Source organism: Pteropus medius, unplaced genomic scaffold (genome assembly GCF_902729225.1).
Source record: "Pteropus medius unplaced genomic scaffold, Ma_sr-lr_union100, whole genome shotgun sequence".
Taxonomy (NCBI): domain Eukaryota; kingdom Metazoa; phylum Chordata; class Mammalia; order Chiroptera; family Pteropodidae; genus Pteropus; species Pteropus medius.
In genome coordinates, this window is record NW_024354500.1 from 31,766,176 (window position 1) to 31,783,367 (window position 17,192).

General features: G+C 35.9%; 1 protein-coding gene across 5 annotated transcripts in view; it reads right to left on the reverse strand.

The window, feature by feature from the left end:
* The window catches only part of EFHC1 (EF-hand domain containing 1), a 55,229-nt gene extending 38,514 nt beyond the window's left edge, over positions 1-16,715 (reverse strand). Inside the window, exons 1-4 of one of the 5 annotated variants that reach the window (XM_039853338.1) lie at positions 16,538-16,715; positions 6,718-6,939; positions 4,649-4,936; positions 359-508 (exon numbers count right to left, since the gene is read on the reverse strand). In XM_039853338.1, coding sequence (XP_039709272.1) covers positions 359-508; positions 4,649-4,936; positions 6,718-6,939; positions 16,538-16,597 — 720 coding nt within the window. In that variant the 5' untranslated portion in view covers positions 16,598-16,715. Of the gene's footprint in view, positions 1-358; positions 509-4,648; positions 4,937-6,717; positions 6,940-15,509; positions 15,579-15,985; positions 16,443-16,537 lie in introns of those variants that run through there. The other 4 variants (XM_039853339.1, XM_039853340.1, XM_039853341.1 and 1 more) reach the window with 4 other exon arrangements.
* Between the last annotated feature and the right edge of the window lie 477 nt (positions 16,716-17,192).

Here is a 17,192-nt window from a genome sequence, read left to right on the forward strand (position 1 = left end):
TCCCAATAATTCATTTAAGTTTTCCCAAAGGATTCTATAAGATTAACTCATATTTGGTAAAGAAGCAATAGGTTGGAAAAGTAAAGTGGGAAGCAGATGTTAGCTGAGGAATTCCTTCAAGATTTAAAAGTTTGGAGCAACTCACAAGACTTAATTCCACAATCTTCTTTGGATCTCTAATATACAAGTTAGGCATTCCTATACCTCTAACTCTAGATGAAAAGAAAAAGAGCACTGTATCCAAATGGCTACATTATAGATGTAATTTTTCAAAACACACATCTATCAAAATAACTTGCTAAAAAACACTGCCACATTTGGAAACCAGTAAACCTACCCAGGTGCCTAGGTCACTTACTTGTTTGTCAAAGGTGAGAAACTGCTTGAGTTGATCAAAGTCCGATGGGGTGACATACTTACGAAGAGGCTGTTTCCGCAGTTCAGTGTAAGGGTCGAGAGCCATCTTCTCAGGTGGATTTAATTCAATTCCTTGACTTTCCAAAAATTCCTAAATAGTTCAAAATAAATAATGATCATCTTTCTTGAAGCTTTTTAAAGTAATACTAACTGATGAAGTAAAAATAAGTATAATAACTTCGATGCCACTGCCTAGGTTAACCATTAGTTTGCAGCTTGAACATGTCTTAGCAGTTGATCCAACTCTATAATGCAGATTATAATAGATAATTACCTTATTTGTTCTATATTATAAAAATGATAGGCAATATGAAAAGTTCTAAATACAAATTCAGATCAATGAAATTTAGTTAGGTGACCAATCACAGAGTTAAGTCCTAGCATTGCTTACATACACACATCTGAAACCTAACAATAGTTTTAAATAATATATAATTCATATCAGGTTACAGGGGCAAGCTGCCCAATGACAAAGTTAAGCTGAAATCAAATTCCCAACTTTCCAACTCACTTAAAATAAGTATATGATTAAGTGTCACCCACAAAAAAAGAAAGCATACTCACTGGTTATTTTAGACCAGAAGATATTTTAGCAAAGCGGGAAAGACAAATCAACTGTTTAAATGTCACAGAAAAAGTTAAGGAAAGCATTTGAACTTGACATGATCATAAATTTTATTTTGCTAATTATGAATAAATATATGATTTTCAGAGTCATCGTATCTTTTAATACAACTTGACATTGTTTCTCCTTAAAAGGACCAAAATGAACTATGCCTTTTCTGATAATGAGAAAAGAACAATTTCATGATATCTGTTTACATTCTGGAACTGAAAATTAACCTGAAATCTGTTTTTGTGTGTGTGTGGGGGGGGCTGGGTAGGGGGTGGATTGTGTGGTTTGCTTTTGGAGGATTCAATAGAAAATATACAGAACTCAGGGCCAAAATATTTGGGTTCTAATATTACCTCTACTGCTAACTAGCTTGTAATCTTAGTATTTAAAGTTTTATAGGCGGTCTTTGGTTTCCTTTTCATATAAAAATATTATGACCTTAACATGTATTTAAACTACTGAGCTGGAGATAATGATGAACAATAAAATTCTCCTTTCCCTTGAGATGGTGTAATAGTGTAGGAGGATTATTGATTGAGGTATTTAGTGAATGTTTTACTCCTTTCTGTTGCTTTCTATAGATAACCAGGACCTTTGTTAACCTTACCTTAGGGATTTGGGCGGGAATGTAGAAGCTTCCCCAGATTGACTGTTCTTCCTGTCTCTTAAAGTCTAAACTCTTTGAAGGGATTATTCTAGTGTCTCAGAAAGAAGGAAGAGAAGAGAATTTCTGAGGGCAAAAAGAGAGAAAGGAGGAAATTCTCTCAGGCTGGAAACAGGACATAGGTTGGTGGGTTCTTAGAAGAACAAGACACCACATGTGCTTTAGGGTGCTCTGAGCATATGCAGCCAGTCAGGAACATTCAGTTCAGGCATTTGGAGTCCCAGGGTCTTACCTAGCACCAAAGCATCAGGGAGGTGCCCTTGGTCATTGGACAACCTATGGACCCTGTTCATATGACTCCTTTAGAGCTGGAGTGCTTCCTTATTCTTAGGGCTTGGAATCTCTGGCAAAGCTGAGGATAAATGGAAACACCAGCCCAGTTGGATTGGGGCTCAAATAGGTTTTAAGTTATTTTTTTAAAAGAATGTTTTCTGCACATCTGCATTTGTGGAGTAGGATTCACATCTGCTTTACTAGCAGTAAAACTTTAGTGAAGATAAATTCTAGATTTCCAATTTCTAGAGCTTTATTATTATTATTTTTAATATGTTCAGTTCATTCTGTCTATAGGACAAAACATTTATTTGAAGTAATGAGGAAGGGTAAGAAGGGATGGAGGTGGTGGTGATATATTTAAAGAAAAATGGTTGTTCAAATTACACCATAAAGACAGCTATCTCTTCCTTATCCACTCACAGGTCCAGCCCTAATAAAAACCATCAAATTAGATAAGATATGCATAAATTTTAAACTGTTTTAGAAGCCGACTTCTAACCTAACAGATCAATTATTTAAAACATAATTCAATCTAATCATCAGTGTCCAAAATATACAGCTCTAGTCTATTATCAGTCATTAAAATACAATTGATCCTCGTTATTCTGTATTTGTAAATTCACCTATTTGCTAAAATTTATTTGTAATCCCTAAGTCAATATTTATGGTGCTTTTGTGGTCCTTCACACTTGTGCATGAAGTAATAGAAATTTGAGTTACCTAATGTGCACATCTCCCACTGAGGTTGAACAAGGTCACATTCTGCTATATTTCAGCTTTCATACTAAAAAAGCATCCTTTTTGTGGTTTATATACTGCTATTTTGTTTTTATTTTTGTGCTTTTCGTTGGTGATTTTGCTATTTAAAATGGTTCCAACCTTAGTGCTGAAGTGCTGACTCGTGTTCTAAATGCAAGAAGGCTGTAATATGTACTTAATGCCAGTATACTGTACATATAAAAATTGTTAAAATGGTAAGTTTTATGTTATGAATATTTTACTACAATTTTTTTTAAAAGGCAGGTGTGATATCCCTTAAATAGAAAATACATGTGTTAGATAAGCTTCATTCAGGCATAAGTAACATGCTGTGGCCATGAGTTCAGTGTTAATGAATCACCAATATATTTTAAAGATGGCATCTTGAAGTGGAAACACACATAAAACAAGGTTATGTACTGACTAGTTAAAGAAAAGGTTGTAAACAGAAGCTTGTAGGAACCTAACCCTGTATTTCTCCTAGGAGCAACGGTTCAGTACTTGCTAATTGTTTATGGCAACTTTACAGAATATAACATGAGTAAAGAGAATTGAGTGTAACTGGCTTAGATCAGGTGCTATAGGGTCAACCTGCAAATGTGCAAATTGTCCATAAAGATACAACTGTAAAAGAATTTTAATATCTTAACTTTTTGTAACATTTTCTAATTTCTCATTGTTGGTACAATTTTGAAACCATCTATGATTAAAAAAAAAAAAAAAAAGGACCTAAAAAACCTAAATAATGAGAGATCAAAATATTTTGAATGGGACAGTATCTCAAAAATGGTCTAGCACCTCAACCTTCTGTATTATTTTTCTCTATTGCTTTGGAATAGCACAGATGCCATGTCTTCTTTCTTTACTTCCTTGAGGTCTCTGTTCATGTGCTATCTTATATATGAGGCCTTCTCTGACCAGCCTTTATATATAGCAATCCCCTCCAACTCCCATGCCCTTTACTCTGCTTTAGTTTCTTCTACAGCTCTTATCAGCATCTGATATATATATATATTTGTTGCTTATTGTTTGTCTCCTCCAACCAGAGAGTAACAGCCTCCATAAAGGCAATGCTTTATACTTTGAACAACGTCTGACACATAGCAGGCACTCAATAAGTATTTGCTAAATAAATTACTAAATTAAAAAATAAATGAGTGAATTCATAGGAGCTTAATGCACAGTAAAAATTAATCACATCCGGCATTAGATAATATGAGATTAAAGGCATAAAATAATTCAGAAACTATCTTTGCTTCTAAAACATCTTTTAACTAAGACAAATTTGGAACTGATTGCCTATTAACTACATTTTGTGCTAAAGAAAGGTTGGTCTCACTCAATTGTAAGTTGTCAAAAATCCATATTTATGAAATAGAGGAAATAGAGGATTTTTGTCAATATAAAAAAGCGTTTTCCTTTAAAAATGGTTTTGTTTCAGGAATTCTTTAGATAGTAAGTTTCCTTAGAATATAGCAAGTATGATTTACAGAAAAAATATAAATTTACAAAAAATTTTAGGCTTATATCTGCTAACAGAGGTAGTACTATTTTTGTAAATTCAAACTTCAGATAAATTGTCGATGCCTCTTTCATATTTCCATCCTATCGAGGGTGCTACTTCCCATACTCTCTATTTGAATCAGCATGTGAACTGGGTTCTTATCAAATGGTTAAGCTATGATGAGAGTTTAATTTTATTTGAATGGATATGTATCAATATCACTGTGACAAAAATGATATCACTACATAGTGTTGGCACATATCAGCACATACACACATACCAAATTCATCTATATAATAATCCATACAGCACAGATTATCTGTCTTCCTCTTACCCTAATAAATAAAATGTATCCATCCATAAATTAGAATGATGCCATGGACACCAAAACTTCCAAAACTATATACTATACCTGTGTGAATCGGTCACATTCAACAATGCGGAAAGTTTTGCCATAAATTGTGATGTTTATTCCTCGATTTAAGTCTTTCCAATGGTAATGGTCTCCCTGGTCATTCTTGGCTAGCCGTTGGCGTTTGATCAACTTGCCTTGAGGGATCCCAGAGTTTTCCACAACGGGCTCTATGACAGACATGCTGTCATCTTCTAGGTAGTAGTAAATATTCACTTGCCGGATTCTATAATGTTCCTCAGTTGACATAGGAACATCTTCTTGGAAATAGGCATCAAATTTCAGCACCTATAATACATAAGGGAAGGAGATATGGCATTTTATTAGTTTCTCATCTAAAAAAATATCAAGTACTCTCCTATAAAGAGAATCACTCAGGGAGATTTGAATATTCATCACTTCTGTCTTCTCAAAGGTTGCCAAACTATGATCCATGGGACAAATCTACCCCTTTCATCTGTTTTCATATACAAGCTAAGAATTTTTTTTACATATTTAAATGGTTAAAAAAATCAAAAGAATAAAATTTCACTACACATGAAAATTAAATGAAATTCAAACTTCAGTATCCACAAATAATTATGTAAATAATACTTATTTGCTAATGGCTGTTTTCCTATTGTAAGAGCAGAGTTGTCAGCAGTTGTGATAGAGGCCACATGGACTGCTACCCTACCTTTGCCCCATTCATATATTGAAACCCTAACCCTCAATGTGACTATATTAGGAGATAGGGTCTTTATGAAGTAATTAACCTTAAATGAGGTTTTAAGGGTGCAAAGAAGATCCTGTAATGGGCAGACAGTGCTATAATTTCAAGAAAATAAGGAAAATAAATCTTGTGTGATTGAAACACAGTGGCTGATGCATTAAAAAAAAAAGTTTAACTAGTGATTATTGATGTAAATGGTATAGTTCCACCACCAGACTGTTCTGTATCTTCAAGCCTCTAGCTTCAATAGGAACTCAATAAAAGTTGACTAGTTGGATACAAATGGTATAAAATTTAACAAAAATAATAAAATAAAAAGGCGAAAAATAGGCTAGGAGTAAATTAGGAAACCTAGCTTATAAAAATTGGTCAGTAGTTCTAGACCTAGCTATATATAAAAATCATCTGGAAATCAGAATCGATGAGGACCGAGGAAGCATCTAAGTTTCTTATTCCTGTTTAGACAAAAAAAGTGTACCTCACGTAGGAATGCTACATTTTCTAGGATTTGACATTTTCTGCAATCAAACTACTAAAAACAGAATACTATAAATAGAATGATGTCATTTGTTTCCAAAGACTATCGATATACTATAGCAATGCGAAAATAATAATAAAAGTGAAATATTTCATGGCAAACTTTAAAGGTACAGTTAGGACTGTAATCTGCGAGTTATCTCGGGGCAAATGGGAAAAGGGTTAAAAGTCCCACCAGTGATTCTGCTATATGGCCAGGATGCGGACTGCTTCTGCTTAGTGAAAAGAAGAGGCTCGCTGACAAGGAAAATCAAGGATGATGTAAAAATGTCAACAGATGGAAATAAGGTAACTCACGTTACAAAAGCATAAGGGTAAATAAGACACAAACAAATATGTTATGCTCCCTCTGGTTATGTTATGTCAAACCTGAAATGTTCCCTGAAAAACAAAAGCTTATAGAGACAGCCTGGAAAAAACTGACAAAAGATGGAGTTGTCATGATGACATTTTGCTTTTCGTAAAGATTAAGGATTTGTCATCATTACAGAATATAAAACTTTTTAAAAAATAGAAAACACAGAGAGGAAAACAAAGCAATATGAACTGAAGAATTCAGAATTCATCCAAATTTCTTTGACTATATTTGGAAAATATTTCAATGAAGTCTATGGGGAATTATTTTCTGTAACTGGCTTCTTGACTAAAGAAAGGCTCTTTCAATCCTAAATTCAGCTGTCTATGACTAAAGGTTAAGGCATTTGAATAATTTTCTTCTCAAAGCACTCTGGAAAACCTGGGGTTTATTGTTGAGTTTTCTAGAAACTGTTGGCTCTCAGAAATTTGAATTCAACAGATACCCTAAAATCCCAGATGATACCTTTTTGTCAAAAGCTACGTGCGCAGGAATAAAATCTGCAGGTGGGGCTTGCCTCGGTTGGCCATAAGTTAGAATTGGTGTCTTACTGGCCAACTCATCCAGGTCAGCCTGGGACAGCTGGTTGACTGGGAGTCGGTCCCCGCCTATCCCAACTGTTGGACGTCGAGCAATCGCATAGCCGTTCCTGTAGCCCAGTGTCTGGCTTCTATGAAATGCTGTTTTCTGAAGAAGAAAAGAAGTGTGTCATTAATCAAGTCTGTTAGGTAAAAGAGCTAACTTTCAAAAGTATCATAATTTAAACCTTTGCTGATAAACACCACAAACCTCATATCCAAAAATTTACCTATATTAGAAGGTTCTTGTATTTTAAGCTAAAACACCTGGCCAGGAACAAAGAGGGAAGCACTGTCCTGTGCTTAAAACTTAAAGCCTTACTCTGGGACACCTAATTAATTAGTTGCTCACTTTTCAAGAGAAACTAAAATAATTAGTTTTTAAATTTAGTTCCTTAAAATCTTAATTAGTTTTAGTTTCTTACTATCTTAATTTTTCACTAGTTTTTCCATGTTTTTTGTCTTATCTGGTGGCCATAAACCATGGAACCTTAGGTCTGGTTCTGTGAAATCAATTTTTACCTAAGTGAAAGACCCTTCTTGTTATAATGACACTCACATTGTATATGTTACAACATAACATTCACATGTTAGGACTCTGGAAAGAAAGTAGATGTTTATATTTAGGGTCTTGAATTCAGTATTTTCACTTGATCCTTTATTTTAAGGATATAATCCAAAATTATGAGAAAGAACAATGTGCCTAAAACTGACCATTGTAATGTTAATTACAATAGTAAAAACATTAGGAACAATAAAAAAGACAAACATGAATAAATGATAGAAAACTCAGTGGACTATTATGCAGTCATTAAAATACTGGTTTTAAAGACCATGTGGCAACCTGGTCTTTAAAATGTTTAAAATGTTTGATTTAATAAACCTAAAAAAGCAGCATATAAAATTATACGTGTTCTATAATTCCAAGCATACAAACGTGCCTAAAAAGAGACTGGATTTGGAGAATGTTCTCTGTTTATATTATACATTTCCAAATTATGCTGATTTTCCTTTACAATGAAGACATTTTTATTGGTAATTGGAAACAACTAAAAGATTAAATTAAAAAAGAAAAAAAGTGTAAAGGAAATATTTTTGAAGGCACAGGGGACCAAAATGGCAACAGTTTCCCCATCCTTTCACAAAGATCAATGCTTAGGCAGCTATCAATGAACAAAAACAGCTCTGGAAGAGCTCTAGAATCCACTTAGGTGTTAGCAACATAGTAGAACAAAGAATCTGAAAATAATCTAGCACAAGAAGAGAAGGAAGATAATTTCATTTTTCCTGTATTATCCCATCCCCCAAATTGGCATTGTTCAGCTCCAAGAGGGAGCCTCCCAGCTATAAAGAGTTCTCTTCACCAGAAAAGGAAAAGAGGATGAGCAACCAGCTTCTCTAGTCTTTTGAGGCACTAAATGAAGGTCTCACTTCAGTTTCACTCCACCCAGGCCAGCAAAGCTGAAGTATATAAAGCTAGCTAGGAACAGGGAAGAAAAGCAGGGGCTTCTGGTAGCAGCCACTCAGTGGGAGTGATTGCAGTTCACAGAGAATTTCTCAGTGGACAAACCCAGCAGATTTTGCCACTTCCTGGAAGCTAATAGCAAGTTTAACTACGGCAGCAGTATATCCCCTGAAGATTTCACCAGCTTTTCACTCACGAGTATTCATGTTTGCTGACATGAGCTACTTGAGTCCCTCCCCTCTCTCTATTCCCTGTCCCTGCTAGAGGTCAGGAAATACACCAGTAGCCAGCTCAGGTCTCTGTAGCTGCTCAAGTGCAAGATGCCAGCACAGGCCCACTGCCCCGGCTGACCTCTAGTGTTGTACATGAGTTTGGAGCTAGCCCCTCCAGCTGTGTACCTCCATGTAACTGACCTGACTCCCATCACAGGCCTCCACGGCAGTGTGCATGCCTGGTGGAGAGTGTTCCCCCTGTGCAGCCATGGGATAGTATACTTATAATCAGGGCCTCTGCAGCTGCCAGTGAGCCCATAGTTGCTCTGGACCCTTGCTGCCTACTCTGGCCCCCACCACTACGTGTGTGTCTGCAAACAGCTCCTGTAGCCAACTGCTACTGCCACCTGCAGCTGAGTATATGCACACCACTGTCTGTGGCCACCGCTGCTACTTGCCTTGGTCCCTAGCTGCTGGACCTAGACGTGTCGGTGAAGACCCCAACAGCCCTTGCAGCCAGTGTAGATCCCCTGCAGTGCCTGTCAAGGCCCACACAGTTGTCAATGCCGTAGACTCTCATGGTCTGAGCTGAAGAGGCATCATGCCCACCCCATTCCCTGCCAGACCCGGTGCCACACAAACTCACAATTGGTGCTCTGTACCACTAGACCTAGAATCACAGTGTACTTCAGCATTCCCCACATGCAGGTGAAACTCTTCCCTTACTAAAATCAGTCCACAAATTTTAGCAGAGGTGACTGCTTCTTCAAGTGTGAATACACCTATGTAAGACTACAGCGATTATGAAGAATCAGGGAAACATAACTCTATCAAAAGAATACAGTAAACCTACAGTCACTGGCCCCAAAGAAATGAAGAACGAGAAACTACTTGACTAAACAAAAATCAAAATAACTCAGAGAGCTATGAGAACACATATAAAACAATTTAATGATATCAGGAAAACTACAAGAGCAAAATAAGAAGTTTAACAAAGAGATAGAAAACATTTAAAAGAACCAAATAGAAATTTTGGAGCTGAAGAATAAAGTGATTGAACTGAAAAATTCAATAGTAGCTTTAAAGAAGACTTGAATAAGTGTATGAGACTTACAGGACACCGACAAGAGAAATAATGTATGTATCATTGGAATCCCAGAAGGAGAAGAGAAGGAAAAGAGAAGGAAAAAGGGGTAGAATATTTATTTATAAAAATAATGGCTGAGAATTCCCCAATGCTGGGGAGAAAGTTGGTATATAAGTTCATGAAGGTATTTTAATAAAAAATTATCTTCTCCAAGACACATAATAACAAAACTGTCTAAAATCAAAGACAAAGAGAGAATTTTAAAAACAGTAAAAGAAGAAAAAACCTCTCATACAAGGGAAACTCCATAAGGCTATCACAGGATTTCTCAGCAGAGACCGTACAGGCCAGGAGATAATGAAATAATACATTCAAAGTGCTGAAAGAAATCAATGCTAACCAAAAATATTTTACCCAGAAAAGTTGTGCTTTTAAGACAAGGATGTCCACTTTCACCACTTTTATTCAACATGGTACTGGAAGTCCTAGCTACAGCAATCAGACAAGAAAAAGAAATAAAAGACATCCAAATTAGAAAAGAAGTAAAACTGTCATTATCTGAAGACGATATGATTCTATATCTACAGAATCCTAAAGATTCCACTAAAAATGGTTAGAACTGATAAATGAATTCAGTGAAGTAGTGGGATACAAAATTAATATTCAGAAATTGGTTGCATTTCTATATATCATAATAAACTATCAGAAATAGAAATTAAGAAAACAATCCCATTTACAATTGCATCGAAAACAAAATACCTAGGAATAAATTTAACTAAGGAAGTACAAGATCTGTACTTGGCAAATTATAAGTCATTGAAGAAAGAAATTAAAGAAGATACAAATAAATGGAAACATATATAGTGTTCATGGATAGGAAGAATTAACATCGTTAAAATATCCACACTACTCAAAGCAATATACAGATTCAATTGAAACCATATCAAAATATCAATGGCATTTTTCACTGAATTTGGAATAAATAATCCTAAAATTTATATGGAACCATAAAAGACCCCGAATAGCCACGACAATCTTGAGAAAGAAAAACGAAGTTAGAAGTAACATGCTACCTGATATCAAACAATACTACAAGGCTATAGTAATTGAAACAGCATGGTACCAGCATAAAAATAGACACATAGATCAATGGAACAGAATAGGGAGCCCAGAAATAAACCTACGCCTAAATGGTCATTTAATCTATGACAAAGGGTGCAAGAATATACAATGGGGTAAAGACTACCTATTCAATAAATGGTGTTGGGAAAACTGCATAGATACAAGGAAAAAAATGAAACTGGACCACCTCCTTATACCATATACAAAGAGAAACTCACAATGGATTAAAGACTTAAATGTAAGACCTGAAACCATAAAACTCCTACAAGAAAACATAGGCACCAAACCCTCTGACATTGCTTTCAGTATTATTTTTTTCTGATATATATCCTAGGGCAAGAAAAACAAAAGAAAAAATAAACAAACGGGACTATATCAAACTAAAAAGTTTTTGCACAGCAAAGGAAACCATCAACAAAATTAAAAGACAATCTACTGAATGGGAAAAGATATTTGCCAATGATACATCTGATAAGGGGTGAATATCCAAAATTTATAGAGAACTCATACAACTCAAAATCAAAAAACAAACAATCCAACTAAAAAATGGGCAAAGGACCTAGAATAAGCATTTCTCCAAAGAAGACATTCAGATGGCCAACAGACATACAAAAAGACTCTCAACATCACTATGCTCAGAGAAATGCAAATAAAAACCACGATGAGATATCACTTCACACCCATCAGCATGGAAATCATCAATAAATCAAAAATCAACAGCATTGCCAAGGATGTGGAGAACAGGGAACCCTCGTGCTCTGTTGGTGGGATGGCAAACTGGTACAGCCACTGTAGAAAGGTTTTTTTGAGGTTCCTCAAAAAAATTAAAAATAGAACTACCCTATGACTCAGCAGTTCCACTTCTGAGTATTTACCTGAAGAAAACCAATACACAAATTTGAAAAGATACATGAACTCCTATGTTCAATGCAGTGCTATTTACACTAGCCAAGATATGGAAGCAACCTAAGTGCCCATCAATAGATGATTGGATAAAGGAGAGATGGTACATATATATAATGAAATATTACTCGGCTATAAAAAAGTGAAATCTTACCAATTGCCAACATCATGGATGGACCTAAAGGGTATCATGCTAAGTGAATTAAGTCAGACAGAGAAAGACAAAGACCACATAATTTCACTTATATGTGGAATAAGGAACACATGAACAAAGTGAAAACAGACTCACAGATACAGAGAACAAACTGGTGATTGCCAGATGGGAGCGGGGTAGGAAGGCTGGGTTTAAAAGGTGAAAGCGTTAAGAAGTACAAATTGGTAGTTACCAAATAGTCATAGGGATGTGAAGTACAGCATAGGGAATATAGTCAATAATATTATAATAACTATGTATAGTGCAAGGTGGGTACCAGACAAATTTGGGGGAATCATTTCATAAATTATATAAATATCTAATCACCATGAGGTAATGTCTACTCTAATTGAAAAATAAAAATAAAAAAAAAGAAAAGTTGTGCTTCAGAAATGAAGGTGAGATAAGACTTGCTCTAATAAGCAAAAGATGAGGGAATTCATCACCACTAAACCTGCCTTATGAGAAATGCTGAAACAAAAAGGTATTATTAGTAACATGAAAATATACAACACACAAGTAAAGGTAAGCATAGTCAGATTTAGAATACCCTAATATTGTAATATGGTGATGTGTTAACTACTTAACTCTAGTATAAAGGTTAAAGGATAAAAGTATTAAAAACTGCTATAGCTTCAACAATTTGTTAATGGATACACAAAATAAAAAGATGTAAATGGTGACAACAGAAACATAAAAGAAGGGGACTAAAAGGGTAAAGTTTTTGTATGTGATTAAAGTTTGTTATCAGTATAAAATAGACTGTTATATGTTTTATGTAAGCCTCATAGTAACCACAAAGCGAAAGCCTACAATAGAGTCACAAAAGATAAAGAGAAGCATATCACCGTGGAAAATCATCAATTCACAAAGGAAGGCAGCAAGGGAGGAAGAAATGAACAAAGAAACTACAAAACCACAAGAAAACAATAAGATGGCCTCAGTAAGTCCTTATCTATCAATAATTACTCTAAATGTAAATGATTAATATTTCCAATCAAAAGGCAAACTGGAATTTTAAAAAATCCACAAGACCCAACTATATGCTACCTGCAAGAGACTCACTTCAGAGATTTAAGGACACACATAGGCTAAAAGTGAAGGGATGGAAAAAGATATTCCCCGTAAGTGGAAACCAAAAGAGAGCAGGGGTAGCTGTACTTACATTGGACAAAATAGACTTAAAGCTAAAAAACAGTAACAAGAGACAAAGATAGTCATCATACAATGATGAGGTCAATTCATCAAGAAGATATAACAATAGTAAATATGTATGTACCTAACCTCAGAGCACCTAAATATATTAAGGAAATACTAACAGATCTGAAGAGAGAAATATAATAAGAGAGAAATATAATAATAGAGAGAAATATAAGAAAAGAGAGAATTATAATAATAATAGCAGGGGACTTCAATACTCTACTTTCAACAATGGATAGATGAGTCAGATAGGAAATCAACAAGGAAACCTTAAACTTGTACTATACTTTAGGTCAAATAAAACTAACATACATATACACATACATTTACATATACATATACAGAATAATTCATCCAACCGCAACAGAATACATATTCTTCTAAAGAACACTGAGAATGTTCTGCAGATCATAAAATAGATCATAAAATAGGTCACAAATCAAGTCTCAGCAGGTTCAAATCATACCAAGTATCTTTTCTGACCACAATGATATAAAATAACAGGAAGAAAGCTGGAAAATTCACAAATATGTGGAAATTAAACAAAATACCATCTGAATAACCAATGGGTCAAAGAAAAATCAAAAGAAATCAAAAAATACCTTGAAACAAACAAAAATGTAAGTACAACGTATGAAAATCTATGGGATGCTGCAAAAGTACTTTTGAGGGAATTTTTTTAGTGGTAAATGCGTGCTTTAAGAAACAAGAAAGATCTATATGTATGGTGTCAGACGGGTATTAGACTTACCAGGGTGATTACTTTGTTAGATACAAAAATGTCTAATCCTTATGTCGTACACCTGAAACTAATAAAATATTGTATGCCAACTGTAACTAAAAAATACATTTTTAAAAAATTTTAAAAGAAACAAGATGTCAAATAAACGAACTCACTTTACACCTCCAGAAACTAAAAAAAGAAGAGCTCTAAGCACAAAATTGGCAGAATGAAGGAAATAAAGATCAGAGCAGAAAGAAATGAAATCAAGACTAGAAAAATGAAAGAAAATATCAACAAAAATAAGAGCTGTTTTTTTGAAATGAAAAACAAAATTGACAAATCTTTAATTAAACTAAGAAAAAAGAAAGGACTCAAACAAAAACAGAAATGAAAGGAGACATTACAACTGATACCGCAAAAATTCACAGGATCATGAGACTACTACTAACAGGTATATTCCAACAAACAGGACAACTGAGAAGAAATGGATAAATTCCCAGAAATATACAACCTACCAAGACTGAATCATGAAAAAATAGAAAATCTGAACAGACCAATAATGAGAAGATTGAATCAGCAATCAAAAATCAAACAACAAGAAAAGTCCGGGACCTGATGTTTTTCGCTGGTGAATTCTACCAAACATTTAAAGAATTAATGCAAATCTTTCTCTAACTCTTCCAATAAACTGAAGAGGAGGGAACTCTCCCAAACTTATTTCACAAGGCCAGCATTACCTGATAACAAAACCAGATAGAGACACTATAAGTAAAGCAAATTACAGACCAACATCCCTGATGCAAAAGATGCAAAAGTTATCAACAAAATATTAGCAAACCAAATCCAATAGCTTATTAAAAGGATCACACACCATAATCAGGGATTTATCCCTGTGATGCAGTATAGTTCAACTTAAACAAATCAATAAATGTAATACACTACATTAATAGAATGAAAGATAAATCATATGATCATCTCAATAGATGGAGAAAAAGCAACACAACATGCATTCACGATAAAAAAAAAAAAAACCTCAACAAACTGGGTACAGAAGGAACATAACCCAACTTAGCAAAGGTCATAGACGACAAATACTTAGAGAACATCATACTCAATGGTGAAAGGTTGTAAGCTTTTCCTCTAAGATCAGGAACAAGACAAGGATGTCCTCTCACACCATTCCTATTCAACAGAGTACTGGAAGTCCTAGCCTGAGCAATCAGACTAGAAAAAGAAATAAAAGGGCATCCAAGCAGTAAAGAAAGAAGTAAAACTCTCTTTGTTTGCAGATGATATGATCTTATATTTGGAAAACTCTAAAAGCTCCACCCTAAAAACTATTAGAACTAATCAACAAATTCAGTAAAGTTGGAAGATAGAAAATCAAGACACAGAAATCAGTTGTTTCTATACATTAACAATGAAATATCTGAAAAAGATTTTAAGAAAACAATCTCATCCACAACAGCATCAAAAATAAAATATTTAGGAATAAATTTAACCGCAGAGGCAAAAGATCTGTACACTGAAAACAACAAGACTGATGAAATTAAAGAATACACAAACAAATGGAAAGATACTCTGTGTACATGGCTGGAAATTTTAATATGATTAAAATGTTCATAAAACCCAAAGCAACCCATAGATTCAATGCAATCTCTACCAAAATTCCAGTGGCATTTTTTCACAGAAATAGAGCCTGCCACCTCCAGTCCACACTCCTGTAATTCCCCAAGTCAACTCAACCCTGCATTGTGGGTAACCCACACTTACCAACACCAAATGCTTAGGCTGCTCCGGCACAGAGCAAGAATGTACCCACAACATTTTCCAAATTACATAAAACTGAAAAGTCCACTGAAGTGAAACATCTATAATGCTGTGTCTTAATACAGGAATAATTCTGAAGAAGAGACTCAGAATCCAAAGTCCCTCCCCAAACATTCAATATTTATTAATTCTTCTAAAGAAAATAAATCGACTACATATTTTATCTTAACTTTATGACCATGGAGAGGGACCTACATCTTAAATTATTAAACTATATAAATATAAATTATTATTGTCTCATCTATGATAATCAGTCTACTGAATCTCAATATTGATCTTCCAACATATATGTCAGTAACCCTGTTAGAATTAAAACAAATACTAAATAATTTTGTCAAAGGCTAAACTATGTTAGGAGAAAAAAAGCTTTTACCCCCTCTCTTCAGTTTTGTCTAGAGAATGCACCTAAATATACTTACGGTAGAGAAGGAGCAAAACAAAATCTAAACAGGAATCTCTAAAAAAATTGTTAGAGTGTAAAGTATAGGGCTGAAGGAAGAAAAAATTACCAACTAATCAACTGTGATCGAAGGAACTGTAATGGCATTATCTCCTAAGAAGCAGAGAAGGATAGTTTGAGAGGAAGATGGGCCTAACTTTGGAGAAACAATTGAGAAAGAAGATAAAAAATAAAATAGGAATGGAGAGAAGGTGGGACCAAATTGTAGAAAAAACAAAAGTGCTAGAAGGACCTTGCAGAAAGAAAAGGAGTGAAGGTGTCCAATATACGGCCAGGATGGAGTGGAAAAACTAGAGAGAGATGGAGAGAAGTACAACATACAGAAGACAGAGGATGAGGCTGAGTGGGGGAGGACGAGAGAACTGCATTGCGGCAGGGAAGAGAGAATAGGGTCCTGACAGAGGAGAGAGGACAATCTTGGGTGAAGGAAAACGGAAGTGCACTAAGGGGCGAGCCCTCCGAGGGCACCCGGGGACTGGGACAGGTGGGGGAGGAGCGGATAAGTCCTCACCGTGGAGTTTGTAAAAGACGTGCCCGGAAGAAAGGGCAGACCGTGCAAGGGGTTGGACATCGTCGCAGCCACCTGCTATAGCGGCGTCTACCCGGGACCGGTTTTGTCCTACCCGGTTGCCTGGGCGACGAGCCGCGTTCGCGTGCCACCTGAAGCTCCATGGCAACGCCAAACTTCCCAAGCACCCCCGAGCGGTGGGCGGGGCCTGAGGAGCCAGTGTGACAGGTCTGCGCGTGCGCCGCCCACGGGACTCAGCATTCTCGCGGTAAGGCGGGCTCTACGAAAGGGGCGTGGGTTAGTGGGCGTTGCGGAGGTGGCTCCGCCCCTCCTCTCTCCAGACTTTGGGACGTGGGAGCTGGTGGGTGGGGTGGGAGGCGGGTTATTGAAAGGAGACAGTTGTCTCAGTGAGATTCAGGGATCAGAGCGGACACGTGGATGAATGAAAGGGAAGTTCCTTTTTTCCCATCACTTCAGCGCTAACCGCGCCCCGCCGACGTCGTGAGCTCAAGCACTCTTTTCTCCCACTTCTGGGAAAAGGGCTTTCGTCCCCGTTCACACTGAAGTGTAAATGGTTGGTTCCATTGAAAGGTTACCTACCCTGGTGGTGCTTCCTGCGGGCAGGGACTGCGGATCATTCATAGTTGCATCTGCGTTG